Here is a 25,262-nt window from a genome sequence, read left to right on the forward strand (position 1 = left end):
TCTCTGAGAAAACGGTTGCTGGAGGAGCCCTTGCAGCATCTTGGCCTTAGTTTGAGCAGCCCGCTCTTGCTCTCATTTGGCGCCACCACATTTGGGTTCAGCCACAGATCTGTTTGTACCGCTGTTCTAAATTTCCTGATAGAATATCACCGACTGCCTTGCTAAGTGTTCCAACCTTTTCTTTTCTATCAATTATTACATTTTGACTAAATCATTAATATTTAATCCCTCTCTTTATTATTATTCTTAAAATTTTAAAATCAAAACACTCATCCCTTTTCTGTTCATGACGAAAAATTCACCGGTGTTGCGCTCCCACGTGCTTTTCCTTTTTGTTAACTGCGTTCAGGTGAATAGCCACCCGATTCTTGGCAGATCCCCCAGTGTGGGTATGTGCCATCTTTTGATAGGCTAACAACAACAACAACAACAACAACAACAACAACAACAACAACAACAACAACATCATCGATCAGAAAGATCGGCGACGACTTCTGTGAACATGGAGACCGCAAAGCTTGACCGAGTCCACCGTGGTCAATCCTCGGGCACTCGCTGGGGCTACCAGCTTAGCTGCCTCGGCATGGTCATGGGCATGGGCAGCCTGTGGCGATTTCCGGCTCTCGCCTACGATTACGGCCGCGGTGAGAGACAGCTTCTGCCGGACGCTAGCCGGGGCTGTGGCAGTGTCTTGTTATGCAAGTGATTTTATCGCTACAGGAGTGTCGCCGGCGATTGTTGTGGATTTACTCCCTATAGTGATAAGTGAAAGTAGGTCATAACACTGCCTCTGGAACCATAATAATTGAACGTGGCGCATGAATGCTGCAATTGTTTACAGTAATTTTTTGCGACGTTTTTTTCCTCGGGAAACATTACAAATTCTGCTAAGTTACACAAGTATCCCACAATCGAGTGCAGCTGCTGGAAAATGAAAAGTTGGAGTAAATATGTGCATTCAGCTGCTTCTCACAAATTGCGCGGCCTAACGGAATTTTCCAAATTCCAAATTCTAGGTAGCATCTGTCAATCTTTTCTTGTCCCCGAAGCTCTTGTCCCCGAACGTCAAGTTTTAATTTCACTTTTTTTGTGTCTTTTTAGAGTTACATTAAATCGCAAGAGGAGTACACTGTCACCACCTGTGCCTATCTGTGTAGGCTTCTTAAAAATCGTACAATACGTGCTTGATTGAATTAAGCCAGCAGGAAGACCCTTTTGACAGAATACCGTGCATTAGTGCGAATGCCTTTTCTCTTTTGAATTTGTGTTTAGTCGTTGTACGAGTAGTATTCTGGCTGGCAATGGAAAAATATAAAAGTATACGTTCGCCATACAGGACCGGTTCACGCGTATTGTGCGCAGCCCATGACTACGCTTCAGTCGTAGTGACGCTTCCCGTCGCATTATTTCTTTATTTTTCCGCCCGCATTTCGATCAGGCGCCTTCCTCATCTGCTACGTCATCATGACACTGGTCCTGGCCTTGCCTCTCTGCCAGCTGGATATCGCGCTGGCCCAGTTCTCCGGCTCCAGCATCAAGGCTCTCTGGAAATGCATGCCTCTGGGAAGGGGTGAGTGCGCCCCTATAGCCTGGACGCGTACGCCTGTGCGCGTTGCGCATTGACCTCCGCAGATCCGTATGTCCTCGCGACAGGACAAAAGATACAGCAAGATTTTTGGAATAAATAATGGCGTGTCCTAATGTCAAGTGCAACGATGACGTTTTCTGAGGTCAACAAAAGGGAAAAACAAGGAACACCAAGAAAGAAGATACAACACACTGGCATGCAGCCTGAGCTAATGCGCTATGTATCTTCTTTTTACGCGATAGCGTATAGAGCTCGTTCGGTCGAAAAGCCATCGGCGTAGTCGGCACCAAGTGTCGGAAATAATCGGAGGCTGCGTTAAAAAAATTATGTCATTGTAATTTGTAGCTCTAGTGATCGACGATTGACTGATGCGTGATAGGCGATAACGAGTTAATGAAAACATTGTAATTGATTGAGAAATGACAAAATGAAAAAAAATGAGAAAAAGTTCTCAAAAGTGCCGGAATGCTCAGAATGATAAACATTGCTTGATGGTGCTGATTAAGAAAATTAGACTTTGTCATTGACCCATTAATTACTGAAACATTTAAAAAAAATGAAAAATGTTTTCGAAGGTGTCAAACTGCTCAGAATGGAAAGCCTAACCCACTACGCTACCACGTCATACCCTATTAAGGCGGTGCTTAAGGGCCCTGTCCAATTTTTTGCTGCCCTGCGTTTCTGTGCCGTTTACTACACTGCGAACAGGAGTCAACTCAACTGGGAGTTTAAATGTTTGGCGTCGTCCTTCAAACTCCATATATGAAAATATTTGCGCCATCAACATGGAGAAAAATGTTTTAGACGACCTATTTTACTCCCTGCACTGAATAATGGGGTATAAAGGAAGATTTTCCTCCTTTTATTTCCCATTTTAAAATGAATTTTCTTGGCGTCAGTATGCCTTGGGCTCCCAATAGAGTATAAAAAAAATCATTATGCGCTGTCCGCACCCCCACCTAGGGTGTCGCCTGCTTCTGGTCAGTCGTGTGATAATGGCGGTGAGGGACGACCCCTTGGTTACCATCGTCACTGGATCTCTGCTCACTTCTGCTCCTTAACGGGCGCCGGCTGTGGTACGCCATTTACCGTTACAGTAAGCTACATAACTGAACTGCTCTTCAGAAGCCTCCAGTGCTCTAACCATACCTGACCTTCATGTATTAGTGTCGCCACCGCTTCAGAGACCCCGCTAAGGCCTCATTCTCGCAGCTTCTTTGGGTGTGGTACTCGTGGTGCGTTGCATCAATACGGAACTGTGACAGAGCATAGCTTCAACGCCGAGCTCTTGAATGAGGTAATGAAGCTACATTTTTCTCAGTCACATAAGAAACCAAGCTCTAAAAAAGGGAGGATCAAAGAAAAATTATCACTGCCATACCGTAACACTTTCGGGGGTGCTTTCATTTCAACTTAATCTGCTCTTGTTTTTAGTCAACTATAGCGTTATGCATGACCATGAAAACTACCCCGAAGCTCCCTTTCAGCTTTGAATTATTGATCCTAATTTTACGTAGGCAGCAAACTAGCTGGTAAAGCAAAAGTAGACGACATGCAGACGACTCCTGCCGCCTCTGCCCGCGCCGCCGCCGGGCTTGCACACGGCGAAAACAACGCATGATGCGGGTTCACATTAGGGCAGCGCAGTTTCCTAAGCTGGGTTGCCGGCGGTCCCCGCAGCTTCATGTCCGTTTCCGACACTGGCACTGCTGTAAGAATGAACCTGGATGGGATAATTAAACGACGCGATTTTTTGGGCTCTATTTCTGTGGGTAGTAAAATTTTTACTCCTTTGTATAGCAAAGCAAATAAAACACTACTTTGGGGTGTGCACATCGTGGGAAACATCACCAACTTCGGAGCGTATAAATACCATGGACAACTGGCGGCACCTCAGTGGACATGGGAACGGCCCAACAGTGACGATGCTTGACATTTCCTATCTTCGATTTGTTCAGGTCCTGATCTGCATCGAATGCTGCCCTTTCTACGACACAGAACCAAACTACCAGCCACTCATGTGCCTGTGCCAGTCAGCAACAGCACCCGGACGTACCACCAGGCGGCTCTAAACGGCTTCAGTGCTTTCTGCAATGACACGTTCGTCTGGCACAAGAGGACAGCCACATCGGGGGAAACATCACCAACTTCGGAGCGTATAAATACCGTGGTCAACTGGCGGCACCTCAGTGGACATGGGAATGGCCCAACTGTGACGACGCTTGACGTTTCCTATCTTCGATTTGTTCAGGTCCTGATCTGCTTCGAATGCTGCCCTTTCTTCGACACAGACCCAAACTACCAGCCACTCATGTGCCCGTGCCAGTCAGCAACAGCACCCGGACGTACCACCAGGCGGCTCTAAATGGCTTCGGTGCTTTCTGCAATGACACGTTCGTCTGGTACAAGAGGACAGCCACATCGGGGGAAACATCACCAATTTCGGAGCGTATAAATACCGTGCTGAACTGGCGGCACCTGAGTGGACATGGGAACGGCCCAACAGTGACGATGCTTGACGTTTCCCATCTTCGATTTGTTCATGTCCTGATCTGCCTCGAATGCTGCCCTTTCTACGACACGGAACCAAACTATCAGCCACTCATGTGCCCGTGCCAGTCAGCAACAGCACCCGGACGTACCACCAGGCGGCTCTAAATGGCTTCAGTGCTTTCTGCAATGACACGTTCGTCTGGTACAAGAGGACAGCCACATCGTGGGAAACATCACCAATTTCGGAGCGTATAAATACCGTGCTCAACTGGCGGCACCTCTGTGGACATGTGAACGGCCCAACAGTAACGATGCTTAATGTTTCATATCTTCGATTTGTTCAGGTATGTAAACAACACTCGTTATAGGCTAAACGCTCAGGTAGTCATTCGTTATTGCTGTTCCCATGTCCACACGTCTTTTGCGACATTTTCGATGAGTGCTTTGATGTACTGCGAATGCTTTTGTTGTGTTGTGGCGACGTCGAGAGGAACCCTGCGTCCCAACAGGTCTAAAAGCGATAAATCTTCTGCACGCACAGAAGGTGAATGGCAGAAAGAGATGCTTCAGCATTTGCGCGAGTTGAAAAAGCAGACAGGCACTTTATCCCAGGGGCAAGCTGAACTAATAAAGTCAGTTAACGAAATAAAAACAGCACAGCAATCCCTTGAAGCGAAAATCACAGCTATGAATGACAGGATATCTTCAGTTAAAGCCAGGTGGGATGATCTCGAAGATATAAAGCAGGATTTCTACGCTGCCAATCAGACGATTCAAAACATTGCTCAGGAAAACTGCGATATGCGTTCAAGGCTTTAGGCACATGAAGACAGAGGTCGTGGCGACAACCTGTTTTTCGGCACCACTGATAGCGACGAAACGTAGCATGAAAGTGAGAAGAAGGTCATTGACCTAATAAATGAATATATTGACGCCAATATTACTCATAATTCGGTTGAGCGTGCGCATCGTCTCGGGGGTCGTTATGAAGAAGATCGATGCAGGCCTGTGATTGTCAAATTCCGTACCTTTAGGTTCAAGCAAATGGCGTTAACACAACGTTCAAAACTGAAAAGCAGCGATGTGTCTGTTTCAGAGGATTTTTCGCTTTCTACTCGCCACGCTCGAAAGAAATTGGTTGACTTTGCCAAGACTTTACCAGGGAAGCCTAAGTTCCACCTTCGGTATGATGAACTAATTGTGAATGACACGATAATTTATTTATTTATTTATTTATTTATTTATTTATTTATTTATTTATTTATTTATTTATTTGTTTATTAGTTACCTGCATCGCCCCGCAGGGCATTACAGCAGGGGGGTACAGACTTCACTTATAGGTATAAAGCAATTATTGCAGTGCATGGAAAAATGCTTCGTTAGATGTAATACATACAATGCTCGATGGCAAACTGTTCCATTCCCGAACAGTTCTAACAAAAAAAGAATAACGCAAGACGTCACCCTTGCAAAAAAATTCTCTGACCTTCAAGCAGTGGTCCAGTCGCTTTGATATATAATGAGGTGCCTGGATATATTGTTCGCGGTTTATGCCAGTTTTTGAATAATAAATGTCATGGAAAAATTTCAATCTGATGTACCTTCTACGGTCCTTCAACTCTTGCCAGTTAAGTTTTCGTTTGCTTTCCGTCATATAACTTGCCAATTATAATTACCAAGAACAGGTCTAACTGCCCTATTCTGAATTTTCTCTAATTTTCCTACACACTCAGATGTGTTTGGGTCCCAGCAAACACATCCATATTCTAGTATGGAGCGTACATAACTGAAATACAGCTGTGTTTTTAAGTTACTTGGTAAATGGCTAAAATTCCGCCGTAGAAAACCCAAACGTGACGCTGCCTTATTCGCAATATAATTAATGTGCTTATTCCATCGTAAGTCCGATGTAAAAAAGACGCCTAGATATTTAAATGACTTACTTATGTTGAGAGTAAAATCATTAATTCTATACCTATACGGATGATTAGCACGTTTTCTTGTGAAGGTGACGTGAACAGTTTTGTTTATATTTAAGGACATGTCCCAACGTACACACCAGTCTGCCACAGTATCTAAATAAGTTTGCAGGATTTGTGAATCAGAAGTGGAATTTACTACTCTGTAAACAACACAATCATCGGCAAACATCCTGAATGAAGACTGTATGCCAACTGAAATATCATTAATATACAGCAAAAACAAAAGTGGTCCCAATACTGAGCCTTGGGGAACTCCCGACGTAACTGGTGCATACTGTGAAGAAATACCGTTCAGAACAACAGCCTGCCTTCGTAACGACAGATATTCTGCAATCCACGCAATTACTTTACAATCCAGGTTATACGCTTTCAATTTGGAGAGAAGACTGTGCGCGTCAACATCAAATGCTTTGCGGAAATCCAAGAAAACGCAGTCCACAATTTGTTGCTTATCGATTGCCGATGCCAAATTATGAACGAACTCTACCAGCTGCGTACTGCAGGAAAATCCACGCCTGAAACCATGTTGACTAGTGCATAGGGGATTGTGTTTGTTGAGATGGGCCATAACGCAACTATATATTACATGCTCCATAATTTTACAGGTTATGCTGGTTAAGGAAACGGGTCTGTAGTTCTGAACGGAGTTTCGCATACCACTCTTATGTATGGGCACGACACGCGCTACCTTCCAGTCAGCAGGCAAGTCGGTTTCATTAAGAGACTTCTGGAACAGCCGGGTGAAATACAGACATAATGTATCCGCACAATTCCTTAAAATTGCGGCAGGAAATGTCATCAGGGCCACAAGCCTTAGCCTGATTCAAATCCTTCAATAATTTACGCACACCGTCAACACAAAAAGTAACTTCCGGCATGCAATCTATTTCAAGAGGTAATGCAAAACAGACATAACGTGAACTAGGTGGCAAAAACACAGATGAAAAATAACAGCTAAACATTTCAACTTTAGCCTCATCATCATGGATGATTATCTCATCATTTTTCAGTGCAGGTACTGAGCTGTCATCCTTACCATTACGCTTCACATATCTCCAAAATTATTTGGTATCTCTGACAAGTTTTTCTCCTAAATTCGAAAAATACAAGTCTTTAGCGATGTGAGACTTCTGTCTGAATTCATTTTTTATTGTTTTCAGCAAGGCCAAACACTTTGGCGATTTAGACAACTTGTATCTTCGATACATTCGTCGCTGTCTGCGAACAAGGGCACGTAACTCGGTGTTAAACCAGGGTTTATCTCGAGCTCTCTTACTTGATATAACGCTTGATGGAATAAAAGCTTCACGTAATTAGAACAATTTCTGTTTGAATGTATTCCATAGCTGCTGTTCAATATTTAAGTTATCCGCGAGTTCATCAAAAGTGGGAAAGAACGAATCGAAAGCAGCGCTAATCACCTCGTAGTTGGCCCTGCTGTAGACATAAATCTTTCGCCTAGGTGGTTTTGCAACCTTCACATAGCGAACTAATAAATCTGCTAGAATAATATTGTGATCGCTCAAACCAGGCAACACTTGTACATTGCATACAACATCAGGCACGTTACACAGCAAGAGGTCGAGTACGTGACCAGTTCCGTCCGTTCGTGATGGCTCATGCACATACTGACAAAAGGTGTTGGAATCTAAAATGTCAAAAAAAGTTGAGTATAGATTCCCTCGAGCTATATCTCTTGGTTCGTCAGCTGACCAGTCAATGTCCGGAAGGTTAAAGTCCCCCCCTAAAACAAGGCATTCAGTGTTAATGGTTTCAAGAAAATGAGATAAGACAACTAGCGGCTTTACAGAAGGACCAGGAGGCCTATAAAATGACCCAAGAACCATTGCTTTCCCGTTCGGCAGTCGTACTTTGCAAACAACCAATTCAGTTTCACTATCAGAGAATTCCATTTGAGCGCACGGGACACTTTTATGGACCAAAATAAACACTCCTCCACCACGTGCACAACGGTCGCGACGAAAACACTCGTACGTGTCAGGAAATATTTCAGCGCTTGAGATGGTCGGATCGAGCCACGATTCTGTTCCCAAAACAGAGGTCGGCTGGACGGTACGAAGAAGAAAGTGAACGTCATCAACTTTATTTTTTATACTGCGGCAATTGATTGACAAAATGCTGACTGCGCACATCGCAGAATGAACAGTGGTTTGTCATTGTTCCCGTACGGTGCCGGCTTCACTGTCCCATTGGAAACGCCTACTACCCAAATGAAGCGCATCATATTTCAGAACTGCTTTCACGCCTTTTCCGCCATTTTGTTTGGCATAATCCCATAATTTCTTTCTTTTATCACGGAGAGTACGGGAAAAGTTTTCAGATATAGCAACACTGGATCCCTTGAGCTTGAATGCATTTGCAAGCACAGCCTGGCGGTCTTTAAAGGAATTGAAGCGCACAATGATAGGCCGATTTTTTCCTTGGGAGAATTTACCCAGCCTATGAGCACGTTCAATAGACACGGAAGACAATTCCAGCTTCTCAGTGCACTGACTTATGATAAGCTCCTCAGATTTGGCTGCCGTCTCACTGTCATCAGAATCAGTTAAGCCGTAAAAAATCAAATTATTACGCCTTCCACGATTTTCCAAATCGTCTATTTTTGCAATCATGCTTGTCAGAACTTCATTATCTTTTCGTTGTTGGTCTTCAACGTTGGCTAGAGCTGTTTCAATTGCGTCAATTTTTCCTAACTTAGTTTCCAATACAACAAGCCGGGCTTTTACGCCAGTTACGTCCGTGGTAAGCTGCGATAACTTGGAAAGAATTGTGGTTTGACCATTCAACAGCACTTGAAATTGTTCAGCTGTTGTTGGGCCAGGGTTACTCTCAATATCTTCGCCACAAATCAAGATTAGCAGATAAAACGGTGGGCTACGAAAAACTGAAAAATGCCTCTTAACATACAGACGATTTGACAACACAAAACCGCGTGGCTTACAGGAAAAAGTAAGATAAAGCATTTGGGGTGGAACCGGCAAAATGTAGCGCGACGGTTTCAAAGGGTGAAAAAGACCAACCTGCGTGAGCAGTAGAAAGCTTGTAAGGGTCACCGCCATCTCGCCGGTTCCACGCCCCATCGTTGCAGTGGTGCTCCGATGCTTTTGTAGCCGACACTTGGCAGCGTCGACGCCCACTTGGCAATGTTGCCAGCTCGGAATCACAAACTGTTCAAATTCGTCACTGGCTGGGCACTGTTGCAATTCGAAGTTCTCAAACAATGCAGTCGTACACGAAGAACCACTGTCGACTAATTTCGGGCATACGTCGTCGAACGGAAATCCGTCAGGAAGGACCGCCGCCAAAATGTTCGCCGAAAACACCTGCGTGAGCAGTAGAAAGCTTGTAAGGGTCACCTCCATCTCGCCGATAACATCCAAATGATAAACCGCAAAAATCATCCTCGCACTGGAGGCGTGCATGGCGACCCGACTAAACATAAAAAAATGTAAACCGGCTTCTCACACTCGTGCGCGCACTAAGCAACTGGAAACATCGTCTTCTAGTGAAGCGCAGGGCGCAGGAAGTTAGAGGTTATCGATGGGATGTGGCGTTCGTCAGGCATCTAAGGCGGTTTCAGTAATATTTGCCAATACAAGAAGCATAACAAATAAGCGCGATCAACTTGGCTCAGTTGTTCCGGCTACAGACGCCGACATAATTTTAACCGAAACATGGCTGAATGCAAGAATTCACGGTAGTGAAATTTTCCACGTGTAAAGGAAGTTCGATATCTACCGTCGTGATATAGAAAGCCGGCACGGTGGGGGAACCCTAATTGCTGTGTCAAGATCAATCCCGTCGTTTTCCATTGATGTGGGTTCTAGCTTGGAAACCGTATGGGTTGGTACCACTCTCAGAAATAGCAGACTAATACTAGGCGTCTGTTATCGCCCTCCAAATACCGGAGCAACGATGCTATTAGCCTCATCGTGTCTCGCTATCCTGCCTTACCTATATTCTTGTTAGGGGACTTTAACTTTGCTAATATTTCAAGGGAAGGTCCGTATCCAATCATTTCTCTATTCTCGGCCCAATGTCAGAGTTTTCTTGACCTGTGCTCATGTTTTCAACTCACTCAGCTTGTCAAACAGGCAACCAGGTGTACGTCACCGTCCGCTAATACGCTAGATCTAATACTGAAGACTCACCCGGATTTGCTTTCTTCTATCACCCATCTTCCCGGCATTAGTGACCATGCTTTGCTTCACTTCGATCTAAAAATTTCTTTTCCACGCTCACCAGTAAAAGCTAAGCAGATTCGGGACTACAGAAGAGCTAACTTTTAAGCTATTAATGAGAACCTTTGTCGATACTGGGACACGTACGCAAAAGATTTTGAACTGCGTTTTGTACAGCAAAGCTGGGATTTATTTGCTGCGCAGCTTACTGAGCTCTGCAACACATTCATTCCATTACGATGCATTAGGAGCAACGCTAGAGCCCCGTGGTATAGTAGAATGCTCGCCCGCATTTCTAGCAAGAAAAAGAGGCTGTTTCGTCTAGCTAAAGCTCGTAACACGCATAATCGATGGGATGCCTACTTCTCAGTTTCAAAACAGTACGCTGATGCAATCCTGGATGCCAAGGATCACTTCTTTAACAGCATGTTGCTAAACATGCTAATAAACAATCCAAAGAAGTTTTAGTCCACTGTAAGCATGAAAGATAATAGAGCAACTTGTCTTTACAATGATTCTGGGGAGCCAATTCCGCCTGACGAGTCCCATTGTGTTCTGAACACTGTATTCTCGAATGCTTTTCGTCCGTGTCTGCAGAATATGTTCCACATGATTTTCCAGATTTCAAGTGTTCTCCGATGTTCCCAGTAATCATTGATCCGGGTGGCATCGCAAAAGTTATTTATGCCTTGAAAATATCATCCTCTTCAGGGCCTGATGACATAAATTCAAAATTTTTGAAGCAAACAAAAGTGTGGTCATTTTTTTGGCAAAAATTTTTCAGCAGTCTCTTGAACGCAGTGAACTACCCTTGCAATGGAAGACCGGGAAGGTGGTTCCGTTGTACAAATCAGGTAACCGACATTCACCTCTTAATTACAGACCCATATCATTAACAAGCATTCCTTGCAAAATGTTGGAGCACGTGCTGTATTCGCATATCTTCAACTTCTTGGAAGAGAACTCATTTTGCACACATGCGCAACATGGCTTCAGACGTTCATTTTCTTGCGAAACTCAGTTGCTGGTCTTTACACATCGTTTGCATGCTATTCTTGACAAACACTCCGATATCGATATCATTTTCCTTGACTTCTCGAAAGCTGTTGATAAGGTTAACCATAAGCTTCTAATGTTTAAGCTGTCTCTTTTGAATTTAGACCATAAACTTCTTTTTTGGATTGAGTGTTTTCTTACTAACCGCTGTCAATACGTAACACTTGACGGCTTCGATTCAAACCTAATGTAACATCTGGTGTCCCTCAGGGTTCTGTTTTAGGCCCGTTGCTTTTCCTCATATTTGTTAATGCCCTTTCTAAGTATGTGACATCTTCTGTGCATCTTTACGCTGACGACTGCGTTGTTTATCGGGAAGTTCTGCAGCGAAGCTGATATAGAAATTTTACAGTCGCACATTGACAGCATTGCAAATTGGTGTAAAATGTGGAAACACCAAAAACACCTTAACACCAAAAATTGCAAATTAATGCATATATCACGTCACTCCACTCATATTCCAAAGTACCACCTAATAACACTGAACTGGAAGCCATATCAACATATCGGTACTTAGGTCTGCTCATAACCTCAGCATTATCGTGGCAACCGCACATTGAATCAATAATTTACAACGCTAATCGTATGTTCGAGTATCTACGTCGAAATTACAGCAAGGTCTCAGTTTAATTAAAAATACTCCTTTATAAGACACTTGTACGATCCAAACTAGAATACGCCGCTTCCATATGGGACTCTAACCAAGCTAACTTGTGTCAGTTCATTGAGCTTGCACAGAACAATGCGGCTCGTTTCATTTAATCTAACTATAATCGCACATCAAGCTTAACAAGTATGAAGAACAGTCTTTCACTACCCTGTTTGTCTCTGCGTAGAAATTTCTTTCGTTTATGCATCTTTTTCAAAGTATACCATCATTCAACTTTAAGACAGCAGCTTATTCTAGAACCCGCTTATCGCTGGTCACGAGTCGACCACAAACACAAGGTTGGATATATTCGTTGTAACACATACACATTTTCTTACTCATCTTTACATGCGGCGACTGGAAGCGCCTCACGGCTGATATCGGATGCATCAATGATTATGCCCTTTTCAGGAAAGCTTTATCCGCTTTTATGTTTGTTGAGGACGTGGCCTAAGTGTTCCAACAATTTTTCATTTATAATGCTCAAATGAAGCCATGACATTTTGAGCTTCTTTGAAATCCTGTAACATCATAAAAATTATATGCTTAAGCAGTCGGCTTTGAATTTTTTTCCCCTCTTTTTCCACGGCTGCCTTCCCAAATGCCTTCGTACTCGTGAAAGAACCAATTTGAGCTGTGACACGTGTTTTGTTATCAACATTTTTTTATTTTTTAGTTGTTTGTTGCTTATATTATGTCGGGCTTTTAATGGTTTGTTACTGTTTCCTCTAATGTTTTTTGCAATTTGGTTACTAATACTGTTTCCTCCTAAAACCTGCTATATACAACTTTCTCCTCTTAACCAACATTCGTCACAAATGTTAACTGCAAATGTTCACTCCACTCCCCTCTGCAATGCCTCGGCGATTGAGGGTATTGTAAATAAATAAATATATAAATTTACTCCCATTTGGGCGTTTTTTTACAGTGAAATGTGAACGGTGACCAGTTAGTTTAGTTACCTTCCCTACTGAATCTTCAGTATTATACCTGCATTGATCAAAATGATTTCAGCTGTAAGGTGTTTACTCTTGAAAAATAAAACATTGCTATTAAAAGTGTCACGCGCTCGTCCTCAGTTTTGAGTGATTAGAACAGTCTCGTAAAGATAGCCATTTGAGAGCGCAGCCATTAGCTGCCCGTTCGTGGTTTGAACGGCGTTCCTCGTCGTCGGCCTCGGCGTAACCGCCAGAGCGAACAAGCGCAGGGGTTGATAAAAGAGCGAACGCGGAGCGCGGCGGAAGATGAAAGCACGGCGAGAGCCAAGAGAGCATGAGGATGAAATTGGAGGAGAAGGGTAGGGCGGCAGCCTGAAGATGGTCTCCTCAGCAGGCAGCAGCGACCCGCTAATCATAGAGGAAGAAAAAACTTTTTCCCCTCCATGCCGCTAATAGATGGCGCCAGAGTAGCGAGCGCTGCAATTCGTCCGCCCGAGGCGGCGCTCAGCGGCGGCGGATCGCTGTGCGCGCTGCAAACACGGAAACTCAAACAGCCTGCGCCCAGAATTGCGTCTTCCGTATGCGGTCCCCTGCTGCTCAATTACTGCGTCAGTTGCGCTCAAAACTGATACTACCGAGAATTGTATTTGTCCTGTAATTGTTTTTTTTTAGATTCAATAAACGGCCGTCAGCATTTTTGTGCATTTGAAAATTTGCGTGAAAAATTGTTTCTGCCGCATCTCTATAAACATCGTAAGTTGGTAACGCATTTTTTATTTTACGGCTAGTGCAATAGAATATTAGCTAATACTTTTTCAAGACTGTGCATGAGTTTTTACTTCTGTCATTCTTGTTTTCTGCCTGTTCTTCGCTTTGTCGATCCGAGCATTATGCTTTCGAGCGTACGCCCTACAGTGGACCGGTTGTCTTATTATGATGCTGTTCACGTTCTCGACGTGAATTTCTCGCCGTAATTCTAACCGTCAGCTGGGTCCGGCTGGGGGGTAGGATTCGCTGTTGTCGCAATAACTTAAGAAAAGGGCCCGCGGCTTCGCGTACTCTCGCAGGCATAGGCGTGGCCGGATGCTACTGCGCAGCCCTGGTGAGCGTGTACAACGCGGTGATGATCGCCTACGTCACGCTGTACCTCTGCGACAGCATACTCTACCCGGAGCTTCCGTGGACCGTCTGCGGGCCCGGATGGGGTGCCGACACCGCCTGCTACGGCCTCAGGGACGCCCAGGTGTGCGCAAGACAAGTCCAGTTTAACGTTGTCTGATTTGAAAGAACTCCCTTAGGATAAGGACGTGGTGCGAGATGGAAGCGCTAGCTTATCTTCTTAACGCGTCATTCTTGCATATTTTATTTCCTTGTGAAATTGTGGTAAACGCTGCAGTGTTCAACACTGTATGAGTCACTGTGGAGAAATCGACGTTGTCCAATAACGATTTTTTTTTTACTTCAAACACAGCGTCGCGACGAGGGTCGAAGAAGAAGGGAGCGCTTGTCCTTCCTTCTTCATCCCTTGTAGTGGCGCTGTGTTTCAAGTCAATCAACGTACCAAATAACTTCGTTTTACTCCAGTGTCGATAGATTATTAGGTTACCAGGTTCTAATGGCAAAGAGGATACTTTCACTGGGAATGGAGCTTAAAGGTTAGAGAAGGAATATAAAAATACTCGTACCGCCACTTCCGTCTGCCCTCAGAAGCAAATTCTGGTTACATAGAGGCAGTTTTGTGCGCCTACCGTTGGGCTCAGCTGCACCGCGATTCATTTGTAAACATTTATCACGGAGTCTTTTTAGCATTTAACATCAAAAGTTTGAATCGGGGGACGTCAACGAATGTTTCGTTTCTAAATCCATTTTCTCTCATCAATCAATCACCTTTTGCTGCCAAAAACTTCAACGTAGCGAGAAAGCGGCATAAAATCAATTTTTAGCAAGAATGAAAATTGGATGCAGTTATACAGTGTCCCCGTGAGATTAAAGGTTCAGTGCGTAAGCTAACGATTTTATTTATTTATTTATTTATTTGAAATTCCTTACAGGCCCATTGGGCATTGTGTAAGGGGGGCGAAAAAAGATATAGTACAGTGCAATAATAACCAAAGGAAACAAAAGGAAACGTACGCGACGCAAAATAATTCACTACAATACAGGATAATGTGCTCACCGAACGTGGAAACAAAGCGCGATTAAGGCAAACACGGAAACATGGCAAGCAAACATAAGTAAGAAAACATCCGAATGGCACGAGTGTAGCAGCAAAGCAAAGAGCAATAATAGACTTGAACGTAGGTGTGCTAAATGACGGTTTCAGTGAAATATGTGATGAGTTTAGAATGGAAAGATTCTAGATTAGACGCGGAAGCGAGGTTGTCTGGCAGATCATTCCATAATCTGATGGCTCGTGGAAATGCAGATGAGTTAAAAGCCAATGTGTCACCATATATTCTTGCGAAACTAAACTGATTATATAATCTTTTCGACGTGCGGGATGAGACATCGAGTTGAAATGAGGTAGTTCTATTGAAGTGCGCATATTTGTGAAATAGTGTGAGGAGAGCGATGTCACGGCGCGTGCTTAATGATTGTAGAGAAAGATCTGTTTTAATCTGAGTGACGCTTGAGCGGCAGTTAAAGTTTCGTGAAATGAATCGTGCTGCCCTGTTTTGGATAGATTCTAACGCGATGATCATGTTCTTATGATAGGGAGACCTAATGGGAGAAGCAAATTCAAGTTGTGGACGAACAAAAGTGAGGTATGCTAGTTTTCGAATATTAGATGGTGAATTTCGGAGATTACGGCATAGGTATCCTAATGACTTTGAGGCGACGGCACATATGGATGAGATATGGTATGACCATGAAAGATCTGAAGAAAAGTTAACGCCGAGGTATTTGTAATGCGGTACGTGAGAGAGTAGATCATTTTGAATACGGTATGTATAGCTAGATTTGTTATTTTTACGGGTGAAAGAGATGACTTTGCACTTGGATACATTAAGAGTCATTAACCATGAGTTGCACCAGTCGTTAATAGTAAGGAGGTCTGATTGGAGCGCCAGGTGGTCATTAGTAGATCTAATAGGGTGGTATATAATGCAATCATCCGCGAAGATTCGCATAGTAGAAGTTATATTATTAGGTAAATCATTGATATAAATAAGGAATAATAAGGGACCAAGCACACTGCCCTGCGGTACACCGGAGTTAACTGGGGAAAGGTTAGAGGACAGATTATTAACAAATACGAACTGTTGGCGATGCGAGAGGAAGTTACGAAGCCATGTTAAAGTTAGCGAGTCTAGACGGAGTGATGATAATTTCGAAATCAAGCGGCAGTGAGCTACGCGGTCGAACGCTTTGGCAAAATCAAGGAATATACAGTCAGTTTGAAGGTTATTGTTCATATTAAAATGCAAATCAGTAGTTAGTTCGAATAACTGTGTTTCGCAGGAGTGACCCTTTCTAAACCCGTGTTGATTAGTGTAAAAAAAGTTATTCTGCTCAAGATGACTAAAGACATGCGATGAAATTATATGTTCAAGCTTTTTGCAGCAGATGCACGTGAGAGATATAGGACGGTAATTTTCAGCGGAGTTTTTGTTTCCATATTTAAAAATGCCAGTGCATGTCTATTTTACATAAAAAAGTTACATTTGTATAAAATATTTTTTCTATTCTTTGTATCATGAGCAGTTATTGACCCTCAGTTTTCACTAATTATATCAGTGTGGTCATTTTTAGCCTTTTCGCAATAAATGTGCCCAATGAAGATAATTTTATGCCGCATCATCATGATCATCATCAGCCTGACTACGCCCACTGCAGGGAAAAGGCCACTCCCGTGTCACTCCAATTAGCCCTGTCCTTTGCCAGCTGCATCCACCCTATGCCTGCCACCTCATCTTATGCGTCCACCTCATCCGCCCACCTAACCTTCTGCCGCCCCGTGCTACGCTTGCCATCTCTTGGAATCCACTCCGTTACACTTAAGGACCAGCGGTTATCTTGCCTTCTCGTGAAATGCCCTGCCCAAGTCCATTTCGTTCTTTTGATTTCGACTAGAATGTTATTATCCCGCGTTTGTTCCCTCACCCACTCTGCCAACTTCTGGTCTCCTAATGTTACCCCTATCATTTTTCTCTCCATAGCTCGCTGCGTTGTGTATAGCTTAAGCTATACCCATTTCGTTAGCCGCAATGTTTCTGCCCCGTATGTGAGTACCGGTAAGATACAGCTGTTGCACACTTTTCTCTTGACGGATATTCGTAAACTGCCATTCATGATCTGAGAGATCCTGCCATATGCGCACCACCCCATTATTATCCTTCTAGTTATTTCCCTCTCATGATCTGGATCAGTTGGCAGTACGTGCTGTAAGTACACCTTTACCACTTCCAGCACCTCACCTCCAATTGTGAACTGCTGTTCCCTTGCTGGACTGCTGAACAATATTTAGGTTTTCAGCATGTTAATTTTTAGACCCACCGTTCTGTTCTGCCTAAGCTAACTCATTGATCATGATTTGCAGTTCACCTCCTGAGTGACTGAACAATACAATGTCATCAGCGAATCGCAGTTTATTTAAGTATTCTCTATTAACTCTTATTCCCAACTGTTCGAAATTCAGGCCTCGGAATACCTCCTGTAAAAAGGCGGTGAATAGCATTGGCGAGATCGGGTCTCCTTACCTGACGCCCTTCCTTATTGGAATTTTGTTGCTGACTTTATGGAGGACTATGGGAGCTGTGCAGGTGCTGTATATATATAATCTTACAGTATTTTCACATAACGCTCTTCTACACGCTGATTCCGAAATGGCTGTATCACTGCTGAGGTTTCCACTGAGTCAAATGCTTTCTCGTGATCAATGAAGGCAGCCTATAGGAGTTGGTTATATTCTGCTTATTTTCCATGATTGCAACGTGTCTGTCGCACCAGGACTTTCAGATCATCATCTTGTTAGTGTTTTCATTCCCATAAAACCGCTTGCCAAGACAAAAACATGTAAAGCACATCGTATCATGGACTTCACACGTGCCGATGACGCCTCAGTTATTGAGCATCTTGAAACATGCATTGTCGAATTTGATGGAACCGACGCCTGCGCACTCTGGAATCAGTTTAAGAAAATGTGTCTCTATTGCCTTATAAATTTCATACCTGTAAAATACAAAAACATTCGCAAGCAGACGCCTTGGATGACACGCAGTATCATTCATCTCAGACGCCGAATCAAAAGGCTAAAAAAGCATCGTGCACAGCAGAGCACAATCAACCACTTAAGAGAAAACCTCGCCCTTGCTGTACGCCGTTCAAAAGATTATTATTTCAAAACAACTCTGCCGAACTTCATAAAAAACGACCCGGGTAAATTCTGGCGCCACATTAGCGATAAAAAAGCCCCTATATCAGAAATGACTATCAACGGTACAACGGTTACCAATCAGCCTGCCATTGCTCACCATTTTAACAATTACTTTCACAGTGTATTTTCTAAACCAAAACCGTACAATGCACCAAGCACAACTTCAGCACATCCATCTGAAGTTAACTTCATCTCGTATGATGGTGTCGTTTCAATGTTACTAAACCTGAAAACTAAATCATCCCCAGGGCCCGACGATATTCCTAACGGTTTTCTTCGGAGGTATGCTGAATCTCTGGCCAGGTTTTTGGTTATTATATTTCGCGTGTCATTGTTAACCGGGTGTGTACCTGAGGACTGGAAGATAGCCCGAGTCGTACCTGTATTTAAAAAAGGCGACCGCCTTCAGGTGACCAATTATCGACCTATATCCTTAACGTCATCTTGCTGCAAATGAATGGAACATATTGTCGCAACGAGCATTAATGAATTCTTAGATCGCAACAACATTCTGACAGATTACCAGCATGGTTTTCGCAAAGGGTTTTCCACAGTAACTCAACTACTTTCAGTTATCCATTCATTTGCGGCATCACTTGACAATAACAGCCAGATTGACGCGATCTTTCTAGATTTCAGTAAAGCGTTTGACAAAGTTCCACACCACAGCCTTATTCTAAAACTAAAAACTATTGGACTTCCGCCTATATTTATTTCCTGGATAAATGATTATTTAACTAACCGGAGTCAACATGTTTCAATCGGTCGTCACCAGTCTGGCTGTCTCCCAGTCACATCAGGTGCGCCACAGGGAAGCGTACGCGTACTGGGGCCACTACTCTTTCTAATATACATTAACGACATCATCGGTGAAGTTTGTACTGGCGTACATATTCGATTATATGCTGATGACTGTGATTTATTTCGCGATGTTAGCAATGAAAACGATCAGAGTGACCTACAAAATACGCTTACTAATATTGTACAGTGGTGCAAGCGCTGGGACATGACACTGAACGCAGATAAAAGTGTTTCTCTTCGCATAACTAACAAGATAAACGCTCTACAATACGCATATAAATTAGAATCATCACCATTGCAACAAGTAGCGTCCGTAAAGTACTTGGGTGTAACACTTACTAATAACCTTTCCTGGAACTCTCACATAGATAACATCTGTTCACTCGCATTCCGTAAGCTCTGTTGTATAAGGCATAAACTTCGAAACGCCCCCGCTAACGTTAAGCTCTTAGGTTACAATACTCTAATTAGACCCAAGCTTGAATATGCTTGCATAATTTGGGACCCGTATACTAAGTCTAACATAAGAAAGCTCGAGAACGTTCAAAAAAAAGCAATTAGATTCATATATTCAAAATATCTACCCACTGACTCCCCCTCAGACTTGATGCATGCTAACGGTATTGAAGAACTACAGGTAAGAAGACGAAATTTTCGTTTAGATTTTCTTTCATTACTTCTTAATAATAAACTCAGACTTGACCCTTCTGCTTATCTTTCCCCAATGCCAATACGGAATACGCGACACTATCACAAAGCTCTTTTAAAACTATATTTTGCCCGGACTAACTCGTTCAAGTTTTCCTTTTTCCCACGCACCATATCTGACTGGAACTCATTAACCGAACCAAATCAACCCTGAAAAACAGACGCGTTCCTCAGCCATCTTTGATATTGCGTATTATGTATTTTTTTTCTGCTTTGTCTTGCATTGCTGTATTGTTATTTTACTACATTATCTTTGCTGTATTGTTGTATTTTTGTTGCTATACTTTTGCTTTTTGTGCACCTGCCCTTCCTGCTTGGACCTAACCATGGTCTGCAGTATGAACATAAAAAAATAAAATAAAAATATTATTTGATTGATAGTGCGAATACGATGCATTGTTGAATATTCTTTACGAAAGGCTGCCTGATAATTTGATTGATTAAAGTGTAAGGTTGCCCTGGCTATATTAGCAATTACCTTAGTAAATAACTTGCAGGCAATGGACAGTAAGCTGATCGGTTAAAAATTTTCAGGTCCTTGACGTCTGCTTTCTTATGAATTATGATAATGTTTGCGTTCTTCCAAGCTTCCGGTAGGGTCGAGGTCTTAAGGCATTGCGTATTCAGGGTGGCTTGTTTTTCTAGCACAACATCCCCTCCCTCCTTCAACAGATCTGCCGTTATCTGATCCTCATCAGCTGCTTTTCTCCTTTGCAAGGCTTTCTTTACTTCCTCTTTTGTTACTGGTGGGGGGACGCATTGCTGTGCGCTACTTTCTGTCTCATTAACCCTTTGATTACATTCACTATTGTACAGATTTGTGTAGAACTCTTAGGCTATTTTAACCATCTTATACATATTGCTAATGACATTGCCCGCCTTGTCTCTTAAAGCATACATCTGGTTTTTACCTATGTCTATAGTTTCCTCTTCACCGCTTTTAGGCTACCTCCGTTCTTTAGAACACGCTCGATTCTCTCCACATTAAACTTCCTTATTTCGGCTGCCTTGCGCTTATTTATTAACTTCTATTGCTTTACTAGTTCTGTTCTGTCTGTAGGGTAAGACGCCCTCATGCTTTGGCGTTTCTTAAGCAGATCTTTCGCCGCCTGAGATAGCTTGCCGTTGTCCCGTCGAACAGTCCTACCGCCTACTTCTACAAGGCACACCGTAATGATAACTGTCAGATTATCGTTCATTGTATTAACATTAAGACAGTCTTCCTCAGTTAAAGCGGAGTATCTGTTTTGCATCGATATCCTGAATTCTTGTATCTTCTCTTTTACCGCTAACTAGTTAATTCACTTCATATTCACTATCTTCTTGCATTCCCTGTTCAAGTCTAAACTAATTCGAGACCTTACCATTCTGTGGTCGCCACAGCCCACCTTTCCGAGGGCGTCCACATCCTGAACGATGCCAGGTTGAGCGCATAGTGTGAAGTCGATTTCGTTTTTAGTCTCACCACTGGGGCTCTTCCAGATCCGCTTCCAGATCCGCTTCCTGTTCCCTCTTTTGCGGAAGAAGGTATTCATTATCCTTAAATGATTTATATCTGCGAACTCTACTAACAGCTCTCCCCTGCTAATCCTAGAGCCTATAGTCGCCTACCGCCTGGTCGCCAGCCTGCTTCTTGCCCAGCTTCGCATTGAAGTCGTCCATAACTGCGATTTTACTTTGCTCATTGCCGATTCCACGTCTTCTTAGAAGATCATCATGACTTGATGTAGGCGCGTAGGCCTGCACCACCGTCAGCCTGTACCTAATGCTGAGCCTAGTCATGATAGTTTCCACCCTCTCGTTGATACTATAGAACTGTTTCCTGATAAATTAGGAATCGTGCACCTAGTTCTCGTCTATACGCTAATCCGCGATAGCACAGTATGTGCCCTTCCTTTAGTACTGTCAAAGCGTTGAAGGACTCTGGTACTGTATATGCCTCACACATGTCCTCCTAACTTCACTTAGCCCTATGAGATCCCATTTAATGTTCGCTATCTCCTCGAACAGCACTGCTAGACTATCCTCACGAAATAAGGTTCTAGCGTTAAACGTTGCCAGGTTCAGATTTCTATGGCGGCCTGTCGAGAGACAGAGATCCTTAGCATCCTCAGCTGCGTCACAGGTGTGACCGCCGCCGTGGTCAGTTACTCCGCATCCGCTGGGACTGAGGGTAGATGGTTAATTGGTTTGTTCATTGAAGGTTGTGGCCAAGTACTACACCAGGGTGGCCAAATCCTGTTCTTGTGCGGGAGAGCGTTGTCTGTTCTGGTCACCGAGATCAGGACACACCCCAGGCCTGGTTATGCAATTCCATCGACACGCGGAGATTTTTTTTTTCAAACCAGGTAGAGAATTTTGCGGCAATGCGATTCGAACGCCGGGTCTCTTTCTTGCGAGGCGGACGCTCCGCCTATACGCCATCACTGTATCGTGATGATCGTGTACTGCATGTTAACTTCTAGACCCACCGTTCTGCTCAGCCTAACTCATTGATCGTGCTTTGAAGTTCATCTCTCGGGAGACTTAGTGAGCCAATCTCAACAGCGAATCGCAGATTACTAAGGTATCCACCATTAACTGCTATTACCAGTTGTTCCCTATTCAGGCCTCGGAATACCTGTAGCAAAGCGACGAATAGCATTGACGAGATCGTGTCTCCCTGCCTGACACCCTTCTTTATTGGAATTTTATTGCTGACTTTATGGAAGACTATGGTAGCTGTGCAGTCGCTATAGATATCTTCCTGTATTTTCACACAAGACTCTTCAACACTTACAAGGAAGAAACAACGCGATGAAACAAGGACACAGTAAGAAACGAGACACATGAGCACTTGTGTGTCGTTTCTTCGTGTGTGCTCGTGCTTCATCGCGCTGTTCTTTCCTTTTAAATGGATTACCGACTAGCCCAAAACCTTGCTCATCTAATCTTCTACACCTTGATTCCGCAGTGCTGAGGTTTCCTCTTAATAAAATGCTTTGTCGTAATAAATGAAGGCTTTTAAGAGGGGTTGGTTATATTCGCCGCGATTCTCTATTTCCTTATTGGCAGTGTGAATATGATCTATTTTCGAGTATCGTTTACGAAAGGCTGCGTGATCATTTGGTGGATTGAAGTCTATGGTGGTCCTGACTCTATTAGTGATTACCCCAGTAAATACCTTGTAGGCAACGAGCAGTAAGGCGATCAGTCTGTAATTGTTCTAGTCTTTGAGATCTCCTTTTTATCAATTAAGATAATATTAGCGTTCTTCTAAGCTTCCGGTACGCTCGAGGTTATAAGGCATTGTGTGTACAGGTTAGCTAGTTTTTCTTGCACAATCCCCCCTCCATCCTTCAATATATCTGCTGTTACCTGATCCTCATCAGCTGCTTTCCCCCTTTGCATTGCTCCTAAGGCTTTCGTTACTTCCTCTTTCGAACTTTCGCAGCGATGGCTTACAGATAGAGCATCCGCATCGCGTGCAAGAGGATCACGGTTCGAATCCTGGTGTCGTGCAAGTCTTCACCATGCTAGCAAAAAAATCTCCGTGTGTCGATGAAATTGCATAACTAGGCCTGGGGTTCGGCCTGATCTCGGTGACCACAACCGACAAAGCACTCCTTCACCAGAGCAGGATTCTGCCACCCTGGTGTAGTACTTGGCCACAACCTTATGAACAAAGCAATTTAATGGCACATGCGTCCTAAATTTTCTGCTACATATCTGTTGCGTGTTGTGCTAAACAAAATTCTGCTCTGGCCGAGCAGCCATGTTGTGTGCAGCCTAGGCAGCGAAATCGTACGGAATAATGGGTACGTGACTACTCACACTTCATTTCATTGCTGCTTGACGCACTGTCCGTAATGAGAAATGTACTGCGTTGGGGCCAATGTAAGATTATAAGCATTTGCTGTGGTCCGTAATTATTCGTACTTACCCGACTGAGGGCACGACATTATATTGGCTACAATATTATGCCTGAAATTTTTCTCCGCAAGCACTCAACCACATACAGGGCTGCAGATGGTAACGGTAGTTCAGGAGGGCAAGGAGGCGCTTTTAATTCCTCAGATTGAGGGGGCGCGAATACAGACAGTGCGGTGTGCTTGCGGGCGGTATGTCACTTAAATGCAAACCTCAGCTGGCAGATGAAGACAAATACTTAATTTTTAGTGTGATCCCTTGCTGGGCTTCAGGAACTAATCGGGGAGGACGTAAATCAGCAGAGTGGAATGCAATAAAGTTAACGCGATTTTAATGGTTAAAACGTATCTTTGCTAGTGCAAGTCCGAACTCCTCCCGCTCTTTTCGCGAAGCATCTTCCTAATGAGCGCTCGCTATTGTTTCTGGCCCAGACACTGTGTGGTCGCACGGCGAGGCTCCCTGTGTACCTGATGTCGGGGCTCCTGGGGAGTGGCCAGGACTCCGAGCATCTGATTAGATTTCCTGCCATGCCGGTGAACGACACGGTCCAGTGCAGGAATGCCACACTGCCCTCCGCCGAGCAGTTTTTCTAGTGAGTGCCACGGCTGCGATTAGAGCACAATCATGCTATAACGCTTGTCCATTTATAGCGTTAACAAAAAACTTCGGGGGACACTTACGCTCCGGCTTAACGGTACGACACGATAGCGTTAATAGGCTCCGTCAGCAGCCTGGGTCTTGAGTGCGTACCACTTTTTGATGTGTATTTTTTCTTTATCACTTTTATTTTTTTTCATTTACCAAAAAACGCCTACATAAGGCCCTCATTTAAGAAAGTCGAAAGAACGTTCCTCAGTGGTCGAGGGGTAGCGCGCCTGGCTCGCGGCCCAAGGAGCAGCAGCTCGAGTCCCGGCTCAATTTTTGTTCTTTTCAGTGCCATTTCTTTCAGGGGCACTACGTAATGGTGGTCGAATGAAGCAGCGATCCTGCAGACCAATGAGGAATTGACGTCATCAGTGTTTTACAGTGCGATCGCTGTGGAGTATTAGAATTACTCGCGCGAGGTCGTGTTGCGACGACACGACTCTCCCGACCAATCCTGAGTTAGTCAACACACACCACAACGGCCCTGGATTTATTGCTGAACGGGACTCGTAACGCTATCGCGATAACAGGAACAGTGCAGAGTTGTGGTTTTGGCAGGCGGAGTTGAACTTACAGAAGTAATATACGGGTAATTAAATACGGCTGACGCCATGGTGGAGGACATCGGATTAATTAGGCCAGCTGGGGTTGATTAATGTGAGGTGAGATCGCACAGCACACGGACGTTTTTGCATTTCGCCTCCATCGAAGGGCGGCCCCGCGACCTTGAGATCATTAGCCGAGCGCCAAAGCTACTGGTCCACCGCGGAGGGTTACAGTGCATTGTGGGTTAGGGAATAAACACTATAATGATGCCACTAGCTGAAGTCAAGAAGAAGAAAACAGAATGAGCTGGGAAAGTAAAGCGGGAAACAGATAACCATAATCCTTTATGCTGACGGAGTGGATCTCGT

General features: G+C 43.9%; 1 protein-coding gene across 1 annotated transcript; it reads left to right on the top strand.

Moving 5' to 3' along the window:
* The first annotated feature begins 87 nt into the window (after positions 1-87).
* Positions 88-24,296, top strand: LOC144107722 (sodium-dependent proline transporter-like). The gene is made up of 4 exons (XM_077640855.1): positions 88-644; positions 1,439-1,570; positions 13,976-14,151; positions 24,135-24,296. The coding sequence occupies exons 1-4, from the start codon at positions 503-505 to the stop codon at positions 24,294-24,296; spliced, it is 612 nt and encodes a 203-aa protein (XP_077496981.1). The 5' UTR covers positions 88-502.
* The last annotated feature ends 966 nt before the right edge of the window (positions 24,297-25,262 follow it).

Source organism: Amblyomma americanum, chromosome 10 (assembly GCF_052857255.1).
Source record: "Amblyomma americanum isolate KBUSLIRL-KWMA chromosome 10, ASM5285725v1, whole genome shotgun sequence".
Lineage (NCBI taxonomy): Eukaryota > Metazoa > Arthropoda > Arachnida > Ixodida > Ixodidae > Amblyomma > Amblyomma americanum.

Excerpts from the sequence above, each read along its gene's own strand:
- LOC144107722 (XM_077640855.1), top strand. The coding sequence starts at position 503 with ATGGAGACCGCAAAGCTTGACCGAGTCCACCGTGGTCAATCCTCGGGC. Across the intron at positions 645-1,438 it reads CGCCTACGATTACGGCCGCG|GCGCCTTCCTCATCTGCTAC; the intron begins GTGAGAGACAGC and ends CATTTCGATCAG. Across the intron at positions 14,152-24,134 it reads ACGGCCTCAGGGACGCCCAG|ACACTGTGTGGTCGCACGGC; the intron begins GTGTGCGCAAGA and ends TTTCTGGCCCAG.